This window comes from Centruroides sculpturatus, unplaced genomic scaffold, assembly GCF_000671375.1.
Source record: "Centruroides sculpturatus isolate CEXI.00-Female unplaced genomic scaffold, Cexi_2.0 scaffold303, whole genome shotgun sequence".
Classification (NCBI taxonomy): Eukaryota; Metazoa; Arthropoda; class Arachnida; order Scorpiones; family Buthidae; genus Centruroides; species Centruroides sculpturatus.
Window position 1 is genome coordinate 588,712 of NW_019384613.1, and position 19,667 is coordinate 608,378.

Sequence of the window (19,667 nt, forward strand, 5' to 3'; positions counted from 1 at the left end):
ACATTTGATGAAATAATCAATATGTTAATTAAGCATTTATAGTACTGCAGTTGTTTGGACAGAGATATTTATGGTTCTTTTATTACACAGATCCCAACTCAACAGATTTTCACTTCAATATCTATACAGGAAAGTGGGGGTCGTCTCTTATTATTTTACAGGTAGGTAACACATGCGTGCGTAACACAGAACAAGAGAATAAATTTAATGACTAACTTAAAACTAACAAGGAAAGGAAACGAATAGACTTAGGAAAGCAAGGGAAAGATAGAAAGGCAAATAGAAAGTACCCGGGTTCAAGTCATTTAGTTGATCTCCTTGACGATTTTCATTCTCACAATCGTGATATCCTCTCTTTCTCTACTAAACCAGCAGTTCAATGTCTAGGTTCTCCTGCTCTCCTAGTGTCCTATGGATCCTCGTACCTATTTCTTTCCCTGGTCTTGGCAGATTCTCTCTTACAGCTACAGCCTCCTCTCTTTCGAGTCTGGAGTGCTGTGTACCACGTCTGTTTTCTCCAAGGTCCAACCCAAAAAGTGACTACCACTCTTCTCTCACATTGCCTTGGGCTCTTACTTCCTTTGTCTATCTCCCCAAATTTGGAAAAGTCTTAATCTCCTCTTCCTTTGTTCACCTCTCAGTTCTTAGAAAGGGTAATCCTCTCCCTCAAGTCGTAACGGTTTATGTAAAAATTGCTTTGAGACAATGGAAAGGAAGTAAGAAAGTAGAAACGAAAGAAGAATGTAGAAAAAAAAGAAAGAACTTACAAACTATATAAAAACTAAAATAAGGCTGACAGCCACAGTACAATATATTTTATAATATTACTTGGTTTTTCAATTAAAATAATAAATTTGAAGAATATAAAATAAATTTAATGTAATTATATTTGACATAATTAAAAAACATTAAATTTTTAAAATAATATTTAGTGTTTGTCTTGATATCTTCCATAGGCATATCCAGAGAGGAAGAAGTCATATACCCTATCCTTAATCAAAAACTTAAAATAAATACATAAAGAAAATTACATGAATAAATTTCTAATGATTATTTATTCATATAATTTTCTAATAGTTAAATAAAAATAAATAAATAAAATATTCTTTACATGTCTTATTAGATTTACCTACAATGATAATTATGCACAAACTACTCCCATTGCCTCTCTTTACAATGATGCCTAAATATGGCACTGATGTCTTCCAATATAAAACAACAAATAAAAAACATAGTTTCAGCATACTATATATCATTTAATTCTGAAAATTTAGCTCTGCAACAAATATGTAGTTTATTTGAAAATAGACTACACATTTAAGATTATATTGTTAAATTTTTTGAAAATTGACTATATTTACTTTAAAATTAAATAAACTAATTTATATATATCTTAATACCTGAGGTAGGTGTCCAGAAACTGGTTCTAATAGGTCCTCCAAAGCCAATTCTTGTAGAAGCTTTCACTGTTATATTATATTCTGTATTTGGCTGTAAATTTTCAAAAGTTGTTTGTAATGTTGAACTATTTACTACCTGTTCTATTAGATCCATTTTCTGTACACGAAGTTCCATAGAAGATGGTTGACAAGATACCTAGAAAACAATTTTACAATTTTCACACATTTTAAAAACTTTTAGGGTAAATAAATTCTATATTAATTGTTCCATATAAAAAAATATTTAAATTTTGGACACAAACAACAGTTAGATGAACTAAAATAAATCATATCACATTTATTCAAAAACTTTGTTTTTACAAAGAATGACAGTCAAAATAACAAATCATCTTAAATAAAATGACTCATTCAACTAAAATATTTTATTCATTAATTGTGAATATCTTCCATAAAAATATATTTATATACAGAATCATTAGTTACAAAGAATCAATTTCTGTAAAGTTTATGATNGCTACTTTTCTGTGATTATATTTAATTAATTAAGCTAAAAAATAACTAATAACTAATTAAGCTAAATAATTTGTAACTGAGGATGGTATATCATATTTAAATATGTCTGGAAGAGGAGATTGGAATGGAGGCTCAGGTAGCATCCACATGGTACACGGGAGTTGTGGGTTTGAGTCCTGCTCTGGGCAGGTTCTTTTCTTCCAGAATATTCTAAATTATTTAATAAATATAATTGCGAAAAAGTAGCCCAATGTAATCTGGTGGGTGTTTGGCCTCATCAAAATTATTTAAATTTTGAGAAATACAATACAAAAGACCCTTGAGATACACCCAAACAAAAAAATGGAATGAACATGCAAGATGAAGGCTGTAAATTTTTTGAAGAAACAGAATAGCCCATCATAATAAATAAAACCATTAAAAAATTTAAAATAAAGTGATTGAATTATTTGATATGCTCAAAAAATAAAGGAAAACCTAATCTAATTCTTGCAAAGTTTGGATTCTGAGTATATGGTAAATTTCAAAATTTATTAAAATATAAATAAACTTTTTCAAGAGCTCTTATAACACATTGCAATTATATTATTGTAAATTTTCTTTCCATTTTGTTTTATTTTCTTTTTTCTTATTATCTTTTCGTTCCTTCTGTGCCATTACCTTTTCTTAAACTCATGTGAGTTGGCATCTGATTGGCCAACGAGTGTCACATGGGTGAGAAAGTCCACCCCAAGACATATAAAACAGGCAGGAGTTACGTGTGAGGGAACTGTTTCTTCTGTTTCATCCTGCCCTCTGCTCACCATCCACATTAGAGCTCCAACCAACAATGGAGGCATGTGGAGACACTTTGAATTGGCAAAGACAGTATATAAGAGCATAAGAAAATAGAAACGGGATGCAAGGAAGGGTCTTGGCGAGATCATCACAATTGAATCCGTTTCCATCAAACTGCATAGTAGGAAGATTTATCTAGAAGAAAAACAAGGACGTTCATTTTAGAAGAAACTGGTGACTAAGTTTTATGTACTGACCAAGTGAGTGCAATTATTGTAAGTGAAATGGGCAGCCCATGTCATTAACGACTCTCCAGCTGGAATCACTTTTCCTTATTGTGTTAGCTAACATGTTCTTGTACACTCCTTTCATTTTTTCCTTTCTCTGTCTCCTAGAAATACACATTACGAGATATCACTAGTCTAAGATGTCTTAGCTTTTGTCGAAAAATATTAGATTGTAAATTGAATTGTACTAAATGTTTCATTGTAATAATTATTTAAGGAAGGAGTAAATTTCTCTGTTGCCCATTAAGCCAACTCATTTGCTCGTCTTCATCTGTCCCATAGACCCATGAACTATGGGGATTACTATACTTTAGCAATTTTATCCAAAAGGGAAGATGCAGCCATAGACCAAATGGGTAATCCATAATGTATGCAAGACTGAAAATTAGTAAAAAAAAGCTCTTAATGCACTTTTAGATAAGATGGGATATTATGGAAATTTTATAAACCTATGTCTAATAGGCAAAGATTTAACTATTTTATCAATATGATTTTTAAAAGTAAGTTTAGTAGCATAGATTATTCCCAGATTGTTGAATGACATAACATAATTAACAGGAGTGGAGTCAATGTAAAAAGTAGGTAAAGGAGAATTGAGAATTAAGGTATATACCATAAAAAATAGTAGAATTTCTACACTGGAGTTTTGTAAAATGTACATACCTATAAGCCTTTTACCGGTGTGCATCTCAGAACAAACTATACAATAAAGTTACAAACGTTTTCAAACCATTACGGTTCTTCTTCAGGTAATTTGAACTTCCTAATGGAATGTACTTCAATTCAAAGTTGTTATGAAATATAATCCAGAACGTTGTCCCAAGTGAATGGATGACATCATTATGGATTTGTGTGCTATGCATGTTGTGTGTTATCGTAGAGTTTTATCCAGTAGGGCATGCCAGGTGGTTGATAGAGCAATTTCTTCCTTGTAGTTAATACAATTACTCTCCTTAATGTTATTTAAGCATATGTAGATCACCTCAAGCCATCTGAGGTGGTCCATGTGGTGGGTGGTGTAGAGAATATAGGTTCTATATCCAGATCCAAAGAATATATGGCCAGAGCTGTGTTGGTTCTTTTATGTTGAATATCCACTTTATGTTCTTTAATTCTGGTTTCGAGGGTGCGTTTGGTTGATCCTATATAGACCATACTTCTATTACACCTGTGATCAATGATAGAGATGGTATACATGCCTGGAAGTTTGTTTCTGTCACATAACCATAGTTTTCTGTATATTAATCCTGAGATTAGCACAATAAAATAGACTTTTTAGCAAGCAAATATCAGACTGTAGGATTTTTGGATCAGAACATATTAACTTAATGTCATTGACTCATGCTACAATGTGAGATTTAAGATGGCAAAGAAGATTGTTAATATATATCGAGAAAAAAAGGCCACTGAGAATGGATCCTTGTTGAATACCATATAAGGGATTAAAATCGAGAAATTCAAAATTGGCTACTTTGATTTTACATTTTTGTAGCAAAAGTGATTATTGAGCCATGAATAAAATGCTGGGTCAATATTATTTAAAAGAAAATTTATAAAAAAACAAAACACTGCTTTACTGGATTTCATTTTATTAATAAGTTTCTCTCAAGTAGTTTCACACAATCAAATTCATTATCAGGAGATGCAGAAGTGAATTAGTTTAGTAGTTGTCACCTAAGTTTGCACAACAACCAGATGTTAAACAAACAACTTATTACCATTGAAATCAACCCCTAGATTGTGTTATTACTAAACTAATTCATTTGTGCATCTCCTGATGATAGACTTAGTTGCCTGAAAATACTTGAGATAAATTTGTTAATAAAGTGAATACCAGCAAAACAATGTTCTGTTTTGTTATGTTTTAAAGAATTTGGAGTTAATTGAATGGAATTAATTGAAAGAAAATAAATTTTCTTTCAATTAATATGAAAAAACAAATTAAATGAAAGACATAAAAAATAAACTTACTGCACTAATTGTTCTAATTCGAATATTATATAGTACTCCTGGAGATAAACGAACATTTTTATATTTTCCATATGTCTTTTGATCTCCTACAATAAAATAGTGATAATCCTCTTTTGGTAGATCTTTGGCATCTAATTCTGCAGTAATGTAGTAAGGTATTTTTGCAAGTGTAGCACTGTCATGGTCTAGTAAATGTTGTTGGTTGATTTCTTCCCTATTTCTACCATCTTCCACAATTATTTGATATTTTCTGCAAATAATAATAATGTAATTTGTTTTAAAGATAGATGGTTAGGGTTCCATCATATATTAATACTGTACTTAGAAATTAATTTTAATTAACATATTTTCAATAGTGTCAATAAATTCATTATGTAAGTTGATATTCTTTGTAATAAGCATTTCTTCATCTAATGTGCATGATGAGCATTTGTTTTTGACGATGCATACTATGTCAAGGCCACAGAAAAATAGGTGAAATTTTAACTTTAATTAATACTAAATTATTTGTCAACTTCAATCTTTACCTATTATGTTCAGAATATTTTTCAAGAATAAAACTTAATATTATGGTGATACACCAATGTATTTTGTTATATTTCATACATATGTTTTATATGTGTTTTTTTATTTTCCCTTCCTTCTTTGTTCTGTGTTCCTTTGTATACTTCCTGGAACTTTCTTTCAAGTGTGGGTGGTGGATAACCTGGTTAGGGGACAAAAGAAAAGAAATAGCCCAGAGGGCAAGTAAGAGATGAGAGGGTCACTTTTGCCTTGGACCTAGAAGAGGGAAGACACGTCAGGTCTCCAGGTCGTTTTAGCATCGACTGGAAAAAGGTCACAAAAAGTTCAGAAGAAAGAAGTATCGTGACTAAGGACATTTGTAGGCTAAAGAACTAAGAAACTTATTCGTAGACTCTCACATAAGATCCATCCCCAAAAGAAATTCCAGGACGACATCATCCAACTGACACCTCGATCACCGACTCGGGTACCCGTTCATGCTTAAACTTATATTCTTGTCCCTCATGATCTATCCTTATCTCTTTTTCTTTAGAGTAAGTAGTTTTAAGTTAGGTTATATATATTCTTTGTATCACGAAAAAAATTTGTTCGACTGTGGATCTGAACAGGTGTTGTTTTGTTTTGTTGGAAAATAAGGAATCAGGAGTGTCGGAATCCACAAGAACCTTTCTTGTAGAAGTTTATACGAGAAAAATAAAAGCATGTTTTATTGTTTTAATGCCTGCCTCTTGTAAAAATCAAAACTCACCACGTGCATACAACAACAATATATAGGTTTTAAAATATGTCAGAAAAACACAAAGTATGCCTAGAAAAAGTCATTAAAAATTATTCATTATATACTGTATATTTAATCATGATCAAACAGACTGTAGCTTCCAGAAAAATCCAGTCTAAATAAAATTTCACATTCTTTACTTTAATTTTATTGATATTTATTCTATTTTATCCTATTTTTTTTCATTGTGTCACTATGCAACGTGCAATTGACACCAAGATAAAATATAAAAAAATATGCAATTTTTATATATTACAAATTTCTGAATCATTAGCAAATAACTTCAATAACTATCTAAGAAAGATTTGAACAGCTATCTATGAAAGATTTGAAACTTTAAATCAATTCTCATAAACAATATCTATCTATCGAAAATGCTAACATCGTAAGCTGTTACATTCTTTGATGAATAAACTTCATTAATTAAAGAAGTGTAGTATGTTAATTAGTTTAGTTAATGTAGAGTATATAGATTTATAAACAAATTTTTAGAAAATTATTAATTATTTAAACAAAATATAAAAAGTATATTACATTATTCTTGAATGTCCAGATGAAAATTTAATTATAATAGAATCACTTAGTGTCCTGTTATCCACAATTTCCACAATTGAAGGCAACATAGATCCTAAATTTAAAATAAATAAAATGATTTACTTTAAAAATGAAATTTAAAATAATCAATTCTTTTGGTGTTTGGTTTATTTCATGACTAAAATCTGTTATTTTTAAAATAAATTTTTATTGTATTTTGTCATTTTCCTAATTTTAAAATTTATAACTAAGAGTGTGTAAATTAAAAATACAGAATATGAAAATGAATTTATCCTAGCAGTTTCTAGAAATTTATTCTAAATTTATANGAACCACTGATAGAGAGAAGTGTAGATGAATGCAGAGAAATATGGCAAGAACCATATTACTTGATGTCAAATACAATTGTCTGTAAGTAGTGTAGGATTTTACAAATCAAAGATGTAAAAATAAGTATTTGTTGAAAAAAATACATAAACCAGTTGGACATAGTTGGAGAATGGATGGAAAGTATTTATCAATACCCAGTCAGAGAGACCTGTCAGTATGGAATATGTTTACTTTGAACTGCAGTGCAGCACTCACAACATCATGGCAGGCATGGCGACTTTATCTAGCTATCACTGTTATTAATCATGTTTCTCCTGAAGTTTTATATAAGTTCTCCTGAAGTTTTCTGTATATAAATACTAGAATGGTGACCAGGGCAAGATTCAGTCTGCTATTCTGGAGATTCAGGCTACAGTCTTGGTTAGATCTTCAGAAATTTTCTTGGTAGTTTGACATAGTATATTAAATCTATCCATTACAGCTCGATTGCTGCCATTCCAGTCCTCGTGCACTTTTCAAATCCTTTATGGATTTGAAAAGTGCTGGCTTAGTAGCAAAAAAGAGTTAAAAAATAAAGGCTAAATTAAGATTTCATTATGTGTATTGTATTATTTGTAAATAAATTAAATTTATCCTTAATTAAACTTATCAATTAATGTAAATTATTATCATTACAGGATTTGAAATCAATGAAGAGCAAGGAACAAAAAATGCTTGTGGAATGATAAAAGACATTTTTACCTGTAATATATGTGAAAAGAAATTTTTTGCAGTTCAAGAATTTATACTTCATATACAGGAACATTTAGGAAAACAAAATTTTGAATGCAAATTCTGTAAAAGGAATTTTATTTGGAATTATACTTTAAAGAGTCATCTGTTTATTCATGGGGGAGAGCAGCATGTTCATTGCGACTTCTGCAAGAAGAGAGCCAGGACGAAAGTTACGTTGAAAAGACAGTCGTGGAACAATTTCAAAAGGAGGTTTCGGCATAGAATTTGGATGAAAAGATATTCATATAAATTATTTTATAAACGTCATAGAATAATGCAAATTAGAACAAAGAGTTTCAGTTGTAATATCTGCAGGGAGAAATTTCTTCTGAGGTCTGATTTATTGGAGCATATAAAAGTGCATTTTGGAGGAAATCGCAGCAGAGAAGTGCTTAAGCCAGTGTTGAAAGTGGAAGACCCGGATGAAAAGCTCTATTTAGAACATCATCCTTTTCAGTGTGAATTGTGTGAAAAACGATTTACTGCTAAAACTTACTTATTACAACATCAGACATGCCATACAGAAGATCAAGGTTTTCGTTGTCACCTCTGCCCGAAAATTTTCCAATGGAAGTCTAATTTAATAAAACATAGGAAATTTCACAGTGGAGAAAGACCGCATCAGTGTGATATTTGTGGCAAAAGTTTCATGGAAAGAGCGCAATTAGGAGAACATAAAAAATGCCATTCTGACGAGAGACCTTATAGTTGTGATGTCTGTGGAAAATGTTTTAAGTCGCGATCGAACTTAAAATGTCATAAAAGATGTCACATTGAAGAAAGACCTTTTGACTGTATGATTTGTAAAAAGAGTTATAGGACATGGTCGGATTTAAACATTCATAGCAGGTGCCATTCAGGAAAAAAGCCCCACAAATGTGAGTTTTGTGGCAAGTGTTTTAGAGTTAGATCAGCTTTAAGTATTCACAGGAAAAGCCATTCTAAAGAGAGACCTTATCAGTGTGAGATATGCAAAAAGTGTTTCAAACAGAAATATAATTTAAAACAACATATGAAATGCCATTCTACAGAGAAACCTTTCCAGTGTCAAATATGTAATAAGAATTTTAGGGAAGAGAAACGTTTAAGGAATCATAAAAAAACACATTCCCAGGAGAGACCTTTTCAATGTGATCTCTGCAAAAAGTATTTTAAAGAAAAGGTATATTTAAAACGGCATCTAAAAGCTCATTTTCTTGAAAGAACCCACCAATGTAATTTATGCGAAAAAAGTTTTAAGTGGCCAAACAATTTAAAAAAACATCAGAGAAAACATTTTGAAGTGAAGAGTTATCCTTGTGAATTCTGTGATTTGAAATTTACAGAGAGGTCGGCTATGTTTCAGCATCGGAAATCTCATGCTGACGAACGGCCCTATCCATGCGAAATCTGTGGGAAAGGATTCAAAAATAAAAAGCACTTAAGACGCCATGTAAAGAGACATTCTCCAGAGTTGCCTTATCATTGTGAAATCTGCAATAAAAATTTCAAAGATCCTTCTTACTTTTCTAAACATGTACGAAATCATTCTTTAGGGACAATTTATCAATGTGAGTTCTGCACGGAAACCTTTACAGAAAAATTACTATTAATGGATCATGAAAAATGTCATTTTTATGACACAATCTATCAATGTACTCTTTGCAAAAAGAATTTTGGGAACAAAGCAAATTTGGCGAGGCATGAAAAATTACATTCCGAGGAAAGTTCTTTCCAGTGTGAAGTATGCAAAAAGAATTTCAAAAACCACAGGTATTTAAATCAACACATGAAAATTCATTCGAACGAACGACCTTATCAATGCGAGATCTGCAACATGAATTTTAAAGATAAGCATCCGTTAAAGCGACACATACAATGTCATACTGACGAAAAACCTTTTCAGTGCGAGCTCTGTGAAAAAGCATTTAGGAGAAAGTCACATTTAGTACGACATCAGAATTGCCATACAGACGAAAGACCTTTTGAGTGCGGGTTTTGTCCAAAAAGTTTTAAGTTGAAATCTGTTTTAATTGAACATCAAAGATGTCATTCCGAGGTGAAACCTTTTCAGTGTAACCTATGTGAGAAAAGCTTTAGACAGAAGTCGAATCTGCTTCAGCACGAGAAGCTACATTCTGGCGAACGGCCGTTCGAATGCAAAACTTGCTTTAAGAACTTTAAAAATAAAAAATATTTGAATCGACACATTAAGACACATTCCGAAGAGAGGCCTTACCAGTGCGATTTGTGTGATATGAATTTCAAGGATAAGCACTTATTAAAACGTCATTTATTGTGCCATTCGGGAGAAAAGCCGTTCCAATGCAATATATGCAAAAAGTATTTTAGAAGAAAATCACACTTGGTAAGGCACGAAAAATGTCATACGGGCGAGAGACCGTTTCCTTGCGACATGTGTGAGAAAAGTTTCAAAAGTGTTTCTGAATTAAACGGTCATCAAAGAAATCACATGAAAGTCATTTATATGATGAAATCACAAGATAAGAAATGCGATGAATCATAGCTCAAGTAAATTGTGATTTCTAATCGAATCCTTTTGTTCTACAATAGGATAAGATGTAATAATTTACCATACCTCGAAGAAGTGCAATTGTGAGTGTTCCTCACAGACCTGTAATGATAAAAATATAGTTATGTGGACCAAAAACTGTGTGAATTTAGAAGACATGTTCCAAGAAATACATAAAATTATTTTCAATATTCCTTCTTAGCGTCTCCAAAGTATAGTTAAAAATGAATTACGATAATAAAACTTATAAAGTAAATATTTACAAGATGAGATGATGATCCAATTTATGGCAGTTAAAATCATAAATAATAATAGAAAATTAATGTTTATTGTTATAGAGCACAAATTTTATCTGCAATATTTTCATTAAACTATTTCAATTTCAGATTTAGGAAAAAAATATATTTTGCAGAATTGATAAGAGTGAGAACTGTAGATATTGGCTATGAGATGTTTGGAAAAATATAGTATTTGCTAGGTCAGAGTTAGATTTAATTTATTATATCTGCTATTGCATGCTTTATAAGGTAATTTCTTAAAAAAAAAATCATGTAATGATATTTATATATATATAATTATTTCCATATAAATCATAAGCTATTCTTATACATATATTAGGTCAAAATCTTTTTATTTCTTAAAGATTTTAATCTTATAAAATTAAATTTAATATTTTACTAGTTTCTAGTTTATATTCATAAAGTTTAATCATATATATATGAAACTATATATGTATTACACAGGGTATCTGGCTTGGAGATTTGATACGTAAAATAAAATTAATATAATGTTGATAGTACTAAGAGTTTTTTCTGGTATTAAAGTCAAGCTAATGCCAACAGTTATTTCTTGTTGTTTCTTCAATACCATTTTTAAATAAATGATAAGATTACTCACAAACCTGCCTATTTAATTCTAAACAACTGAAATGTTCTGATATAATCATAGAATGTGGTTTTTGGTGTTTGCAGATAGGAAGGACCAAAGCAGTAAACTGAATTTCCATGTCCTACTGTGAGGTCCTGGACAGGTCCAAACCATCGCAAAATTTGTATTAAAATTATTTGTTGTTTGAACAAAAGAAAAAGGAAATTGTGTTTGCAGTTAGGCATGGATTTTTGTTTATTTAATAACGTGACACAAAAGTAAATGTGTGAGTCTTGAGTGTGACTCAGACACATGTTGAGTTACTGATCAGTGTCAAGCCGGAGAGATCAAACTTTGACATCAGCGCTTGTATACCATAAACAAAGTTAAAACAAATCAAGGGGAAGAGAAAGATTGACAAAAAAAAAAAAAAAAAAAAAAATTGCAATAAATCGTTAGTGATCAAAATTTGTCAAGAACAAAAAAAGAAAGAAATAATGGGTTAAATTATGAGAGCAGGTTTCTTTTTTCTCTTGTCACTTCCCAAGTAGAGTTGAGAGATGGTCAGATAGATCATCTCAGATGGACTTTTTCCCTAGACCCGAACCAATCCTATTTCACCTGGAAACAGGGGAAGGGACCAATCGAGAATTGACAAGCAAAAGTCAGAATGAATTAGAATGAGTGATCGAGGACAAAAATCTTATAAAAACTCCAAACCTCAAGAAAAATGCGGGAACATACTCAGTGAACAGACACGTAGTTTCCTATATTGTGTTGACAGGCAAACCAGAATCCCAAGCGATAGCAACACTGCTCTACTTGTTCATTGACTCACCTAGTATACTACTTGCAGCGGGCCACCTCCCACCAAATGCTTTATCATCACTGCCCCAGGGCTGCCTTCAAAAGTCTCTTCATCGAAGGACAAACACCAAGATATAAGACTTGTGGACGACATTGGTTACTAACAACAGAAACTAAACATCTACCTATGTAAGCAGATCCTTTGTATCCAATAAACGGGTTTTTTTTGTAAGAGTGCTTCATATCTGTGCCTCCCCTCCACCATCACTACCCAAATACAATTTGACCCTTGACTATCCTGATGCAGAATTAAATGATTCCCCCTAGTCACTACCACTATGGGACACCCAAAATCAAATCTGTGTTATGAAAAAACTCCAGAAATTTTCTGGGTAGTCTGACCTGCATATGTTGGACCTTTCTGTCACCACCTGGTCACCTCATTGTGTACCTGGCTGAACCCATAATGGATCTGAAAAAAAGCCCTTAGTGCCCACAGAGCAGAAAGAGTAAGATAAACCTTGTTTATATTTTTTAGGTATTGATTTTAAAATTATAGTTTTCACATTACTATAAATATTTGCAAATTTTAGTTTAAAATATTTAATGGTAAATCATAAATTTATGTGAGGAAGGGTATGGATTGATATATTAGAACAGACATATGCCTTGTGGAAATCCATTACTCCTATTACAAAACATGGGCTTCAAAAAATTGAAATAAAGAACAGTCACATACTTTCTTCTTTCAATAAAAGACAAGTACAGTTTAGCTAAAATAAAAGATTGTTCGTGACTCTTTTGAAAGAAAGGATATATGAAAATGCTAGATCTATGTAAATTATTTAGTATCTTGTAGCAATCTGACCTATTGATTCTAGTAATATTGATATCTTTTTTGAAACTTTCAAATTGTTGGCTAAAAAATTGTTTAATTTGTTCAATATACATATCTCAATTAGAGTTTAAACTGAATTCATTAATATAATAGCATTTATCCTTGCCACCAATTCTTGTACTGTATCTTGTCTGATGGATAGGAACAAAATTAATGAATTTCATTTTTAGCAAATAACTGCAGGTTAATATTGATAACAAGATGAACAAGATTTCACTACTTTGGTTTCAATATAAAGCATTTCTTAAGTCACTAGTGTTATGTTTATTGTCTCGAGGTTACAACCAAAGTGAGCGCTCAGGTACTGTTCCCGTGATGCATCAGCAACGATCGCCACCTGGCGGACTCACTAATATTTTACATTTTAACATTTTAATACAATACATATTACATCTCCCTTTCTTACACAAAGTCTTTGAAACGCGATGGCCTACGGATCACCCGGCCTGATCGAGTTGTCAAGTCTGTAGCCTCATTGCCGCTCACCNAAATACATATGACCATTGTCACCCATTATTAATTATTCTTACAGGAGTCATTTAGAGATTTGGCAAATTTTCTTATGAATTTCTGCAAATATCTTATGTAAATTGCAAGCGTCTGTAATATATATTTATACTATCATAAACATAAAAACTGATCTATTAATTATATATTAATAAATTCTGAGGCATTTAACTGATTCTTCAAGTCAGATATCTGTAATTAATGAAATAATCAATATGTTAATTAAGCATTTATAGTACTGCAGTTGTTTGGACAGAGATATTTATGGTTCTTTTATTACACAGATCCCAACTCAACAGATTTTCACTTCAATATCTATACAGGAAAGTGGGGGTCGTCTCTTATTATTTTACAGGTAGGTAACACATGCGTGCGTAACACAGAACAAGAGAATAAATTTAATGACTAACTTAAAACTAACAAGGAAAGGAAACGAATAGACTTAGGAAAGCAAGGGAAAGATAGAAAGGCAAATAGAAAGTACCCGGGTTCAAGTCATTTAGTTGATCTCCTTGACGATTTTCATTCTCACAATCGTGATATCCTCTCTTTCTCTACTAAACCAGCAGTTCAATGTCTAGGTTCTCCTGCTCTCCTAGTGTCCTATGGATCCTCGTACCTATTTCTTTCCCTGGTCTTGGCAGATTCTCTCTTACAGCTACAGCCTCCTCTCTTTCGAGTCTGGAGTGCTGTGTACCACGTCTGTTTTCTCCAAGGTCCAACCCAAAAAGTGACTACCACTCTTCTCTCACATTGCCTTGGGCTCTTACTTCCTTTGTCTATCTCCCCAAATTTGGAAAAGTCTTAATCTCCTCTTCCTTTGTTCACCTCTCAGTTCTTAGAAAGGGTAATCCTCTCCCTCAAGTCGTAACGGTTTATGTAAAAATTGCTTTGAGACAATGGAAAGGAAGTAAGAAAGTAGAAACGAAAGAAGAATGTAGAAAAAAAAGAAAGAACTTACAAACTATATAAAAACTAAAATAAGGCTGACAGCCNGATGAATCAGCAACGATCGCCACCTGGCGGACTCACTAATATTTTACATTTTAACATTTTAATACAATACATATTACAACTAGGAGATCATATCATCCGGCTTATCATTAAATACAGTAGACCCCCTATAACACGGTAGATACGTTCTGTTTTATATGAATTCTGTGTTTTACGAGTCACTTAAATACATGAGCCAATCACAGTCCAGCACGTGTGCAGTTTAAAAACTACGGCTGTTTGAAAGGTTTTCTTCCATAAAATTAATCAATTCTAGACCAATTTGACTCAACATTTCCAAATCACGTATAATTTTTTGGGAATAACCCATATGAACTTTGCTATAAACAAAAAATTGTAGGATTACTTACCGAGTATGCACTGTTTGACGACGCCATTGCTTACGCTTGTTTTCATTGTGGAGTGACGCATTGAATGGAGGGCGTGTGTTTTCTGATAAGTTACTTTTCTGCGAAAAATTCACTGAACTTTGGAGACATCATTAATATAAATATAATTTTTATGGAGATTGAATAATAAATGTTTATTAGTAGGTCCAGTGCTCATTTAAACTCAATGGTTTGTGCAATATCCGCTATTGGTCTAGATTCGACCAATCCTATCGCATCACGAGTCAGCGATGACATTTTACCGTATTATACCAGTCTCTTTTAGCATGTTTATACGAATACAATCACAATTTTTTTGCCATGTTATACGAATCCATATTATATGAACCCGTGTTATAGGGGGGTCTACTGTATTACAACTCTGACAAAGTACAGTGGAACCTCGGTATACGACCTTAATCCGTTCCTAATGTTTGGACTTATACCAAATAGGACGTATACCAAACCAACCTTTCCCATAAGTAGTAATGTAAAAATGATTAATCCGTTCTCATGAAAAAAATGGCTGGCTTTAAACATCTCACTTTCCTGGCTAGTTCCTGCTTGATTTTTCATGAGATCAGCATGTATCTTTTTAGCTTTCTCGCAAATAATTGCTTCTGATACAATGTCTCCAGCACACTGTTTTTCAGTTATGCAAAGCAAAAGCAATTTCTCAACATGATCTAATGTCTTCAATCTCTGTTTAGAAATAGATTTAATCCCTTTCGCAATGTTAGCAGATTTAATAATGTCTTTATTTTTCACGATTGTTGATATCATCGTTCTCGGAAATACGGTATGCAACAGTTAAATCTCGAACATGCATGCTACCTTCATATTCCTCAACAATCTCTTTTTTCAGTTCCATTGTGATTCTAGTCATTTTTTTAGTTTTCTGTTGCTTTTCACTTGCCTTTTTGCAATTCATGATTAATAAAAATAATAAAATTTTACTTACAAATTAAAATCAGAAGAAATTTAACAAAGTTATGAACTGTGGCACCGCAAATGTCTAGTCTAGTCTAGTACACCGATAGTGCTACTTGTTCATAGATGGTGTGTATAATTGAATTAAGTCGTATACCGAGCAAAATTTGTTTCGTCCAAACAGGACGTATTCCAAATTGGACGTATTCTAAAGCAGACGTATACCGAGTAAATCATGTGGCAGTTGCACTGTATATTGCAACTGCCACATGATTTTTTCAAGTGTGTCACTTGCCCAAAAAAGGTTATAATCAATATATAAAAGGAAAAAGAATACTAAAAAATCAACAACAAAAAATAAAAACGTGGTTACAAAAAATTTAAGAATTAAATAGTATACATTTACAAAATTTTTTATATCATGAGTATTTAAAGTAAAGCATATGTAAATTGAAATAAATTATTATGCATGAAAATGAAAATAAAAAGATTACCTTGTACCCACTTAAAATGCCATTTGGTTTTAAAGGAGGTGACCAAGAAATTGTTACACTATTGTTTGAATGTGGAATTGTGTCAATTTTTGATGGTGGATCTGGAACTTGAAAGAAAAACAAAACAAATAAGTATCAATGAAATAATTTAGTTATAATATAATAATAAATTATTATAGAAATATAAAATCTAATTTGTTTATTACCATATTCTTTTGTTCTAACTGAAACAACAGAACTCCAATTACCCCACCCAATTTTAGTAGCTGCCTGAACCTAAATAGACAAAATGAATAAACTATTTGAAGAAAAGATCTAATTAATTAATTATTATATATTCCAAATTCTAAATATATAAGCTATAAAAATTATTTTAATATTTAAAAATATCTTTTAACATTTATTAAGTTAATGAAAATTATTATTTTTTTGTTTAATTATCATAAATTAAAACATTTGAATAATTTCACATAAATAATTCATATACAAAACAATCTTTTGATTTCTTAAATTTTATTTAATAACAACAATTAAAATATAAGTTTTATTGTTATTATAATTGTCAATTTTTACAATTTATTCTACATTTAAAATTATTTAATAATTATTATTAAAGCTGTAGAAAAACATCCTTAATCCAATAAAGATTTTATACAAAAATGTACATTCAGTGTAAATATCATACATTGATATCAAATGAATCTGTCCAGCCTGTTCTTGCAGTGATATCTAGATCTACCATCACAGCTACACCTACAAGTACCCATTCAGAACAATGTGTCCAGTTCAACCTATGATATCTCTAACTCCTCATACTTTGGGTACTTGGAGGGAATGAGATGGCGGCTGATATGTGAACGTACCATCACTACCAAAGGGTGAGTAGAAGGACATAAAAAGCCAGTTCAAACATATACCAAGCACCTTTTTCTCTTTGTCATTCCTCATAAAGCAGTGGTGTGCCGTGACATTTGATGATAGGGAAGCTGTGTTTCTGTAAGAAGCCAACTTCCAGGGGCAATCAGTCAGTGATGGTCTAGGGCAGTGTTTCTTAACAGGAGGGCTGCGGCCTCCTGGGGGTCCATAAGAAGTTTGCCGGGGGCAGCCAAATTATGCAAAATTTCCTTCAGAATATAATAAAAACAAAATTGATGTATAACCAAATATCGTATTGAAAAGTGAAATAAGAAAGATAAAAAAAACTAAATACAAAAACTTTATTTATTTCTTATTTCTTCCTACATACAACTTTGTTAGTACAGAAGAAATAAATGCAAATATACTACTTACACCGCAGTATTTACTTGTGACCGTAGGGTCGGTGTCTCTTCGACACCACGTCAGGAGACCTGAATCTGACACCACCGAGTCTCGCAGGACTCGGAAATCGCGACGTTACGTCACGCGAGCGGTAGCGTGTGAGCAATTGGATTCGGAGTAGAGGTGAGGCGAGAGACGAGGAAGTAACTTAATCGGATTCCATGGTTGCTAACAATTAACAATTTTAATGAAACTAAAGGAAATACAAAGAGAGTCAATTTCGGTCATAGTTCCCCTATTCAAGAGAGGCCCATCGAGAGAGAGAGTTTACAAAAGAATCGTGGGCTGATAAATACCTTGTCGATGGACTGTTCTTTCCACTAGTTCCGAATCTTGTGTCCCTTCACTGGTGTGGAGGCACGGAGGAGGGTAGAGGCTTAACCAGGCATGATTTTTTCTTACGGTTTTAATCCTGGGTCCCGATTTGAATCCTGGGTCACGATTTTAATTCTGGAGGACGACTTTGTTGGGCGGACTTTTGAAGATGATCCTCTCTTCTTGAGAGTTTTTTCTTTGTGTCCTCTTGGGTTTTTCCATTAGGTCAGGTGGCTGTTGTTAAGGGTCTGGCGTCCAATATGAATTCTCCATCGAAAGTTCCTGGTGACACATCCCTGACTAACTGGATCCGACTCAACAAGGAACAAACTCCATGGGAAATAATTTTTATGGCTTTTATCCTAACTCGATAAAACGCTCGAATTTAACCGATTAAAGTTTCCAATAATTAAAATTTAAAATAACATTTTATTAAGGGTCTGTTTGTCCCTCACATACTTCTTTAATTCCAAAGTAATTCTAAGAAACTATTAATGCTTGAAATTTTAAAAATAAAGCAACAATAAAAAAAAACAATTTATTATAGATAATTTAACAAATATAAATTATTATTTAAAAAAATAAGGGTCACAAAAAAATTATGAAATATAATATTATGGTGGGCCACGAGCATAAAAAGATTAAGAACAACTGATCTAGGGTAACATTCGTATTTGTCTGTTCGATAAGCCAGTAAAAATGTAGACTTCTCTAAATGTATTTTTAATTAATAGATTATCTAACGCACTTAATAAATAAGCAAGTTCAATATAATTAACTCTGTTATATTAGATTCAATAGATTCTCTATGCCCTCTAAATGCCAATTCTTGCTTCGATAACATCTACTAATTAAAATGTAATATATCTATTAGCTGTAACTATCTCGTTATAATTTTCAATATTTATTTCATATTGTGTACTTATGTTAAATTCTATTCTATTTTGATTTCCAAATTGCTTCAATTTTACAAAAGAATCGATGGAGATTTACGATTTTCGTGTTTTTTGCCAGCTTTACTCAAATCATTTAAATCTTCAAAGCCATTCTTATTCTACACTAATTTTATTTGAAATTAGTAGGCAAGGCCAACAAAACAATTTTTGCATTTTTATGCATCCACAAAGCCATTTTACGTCTTCATAAATTTTATCGTGAAAATGTCGAACAAATTTTTTTGTTGACGTATTTATATTTAATTTAGGCATTGGTCTTTCTCTTTTAATAATGTTTTCTTTTTCATTATATGGTCTCGAACCAAAACATTTTTAAATAAATTTTCAATATCACAATTACATTGTAAATTGCTAGCCATAATATAAGGGCTAAAATTAAAAATAAAATTATAAAAACTTACTTGTTAAAATAAAATGTGTGATGGATATACAATTATACATACCTGGTACAAAATATTCAATTGTATGAATATACTTTTAAAGAAAATTATAATTAAATATAGTTTTGTGAAGAAACGTACATAAAAATAACATAAAATAGTCTTTACTTTTTAAATATTAAAACAATCCACCTAGTTAAAATTGCTCCCTACCAGTGGCTCGTGGATGGAATCAGAGACGGTCTTGGTAGGTGTGCGGTGCGGTGCATGCTTGCCAAATCCCGAGGGTGCCGATACCGGTTAATGTCTCTTTTGTCTCATCACTAGTATATCTCAAAGGACGCGACAGGGTTGTTGTAAATTTTAAACGTTTCTCATCATAGCTGTAAAAATCTAAATTTGTTAAACTT

General features: G+C 31.8%; 2 protein-coding genes across 2 annotated transcripts in view; one reads left to right on the plus strand and one right to left on the minus strand.

Moving 5' to 3' along the window:
- The window catches only part of LOC111625314 (receptor-type tyrosine-protein phosphatase mu-like), a 97,716-nt gene that overhangs the window by 40,472 nt on the left and 37,577 nt on the right, over nt 1–19,667 (minus strand). Inside the window, exons 17-19 of the mRNA XM_023368439.1 lie at nt 16,493–16,562; nt 16,287–16,393; nt 1,401–1,596 (exon numbers count right to left, since the gene is read on the minus strand). Coding sequence (XP_023224207.1) covers nt 1,401–1,596; nt 16,287–16,393; nt 16,493–16,562 — 373 coding nt within the window. The remainder of the gene's footprint in view (nt 1–1,400; nt 1,597–16,286; nt 16,394–16,492; nt 16,563–19,667) is intronic.
- Nucleotides 7,796–10,880, plus strand: LOC111625299 (zinc finger protein 271-like). Its single transcript, XM_023368422.1, has one exon. The coding sequence runs from the start codon at nt 7,837–7,839 to the stop codon at nt 10,393–10,395; it is 2,559 nt and encodes an 852-aa protein (XP_023224190.1). The 5' UTR covers nt 7,796–7,836; the 3' UTR covers nt 10,396–10,880.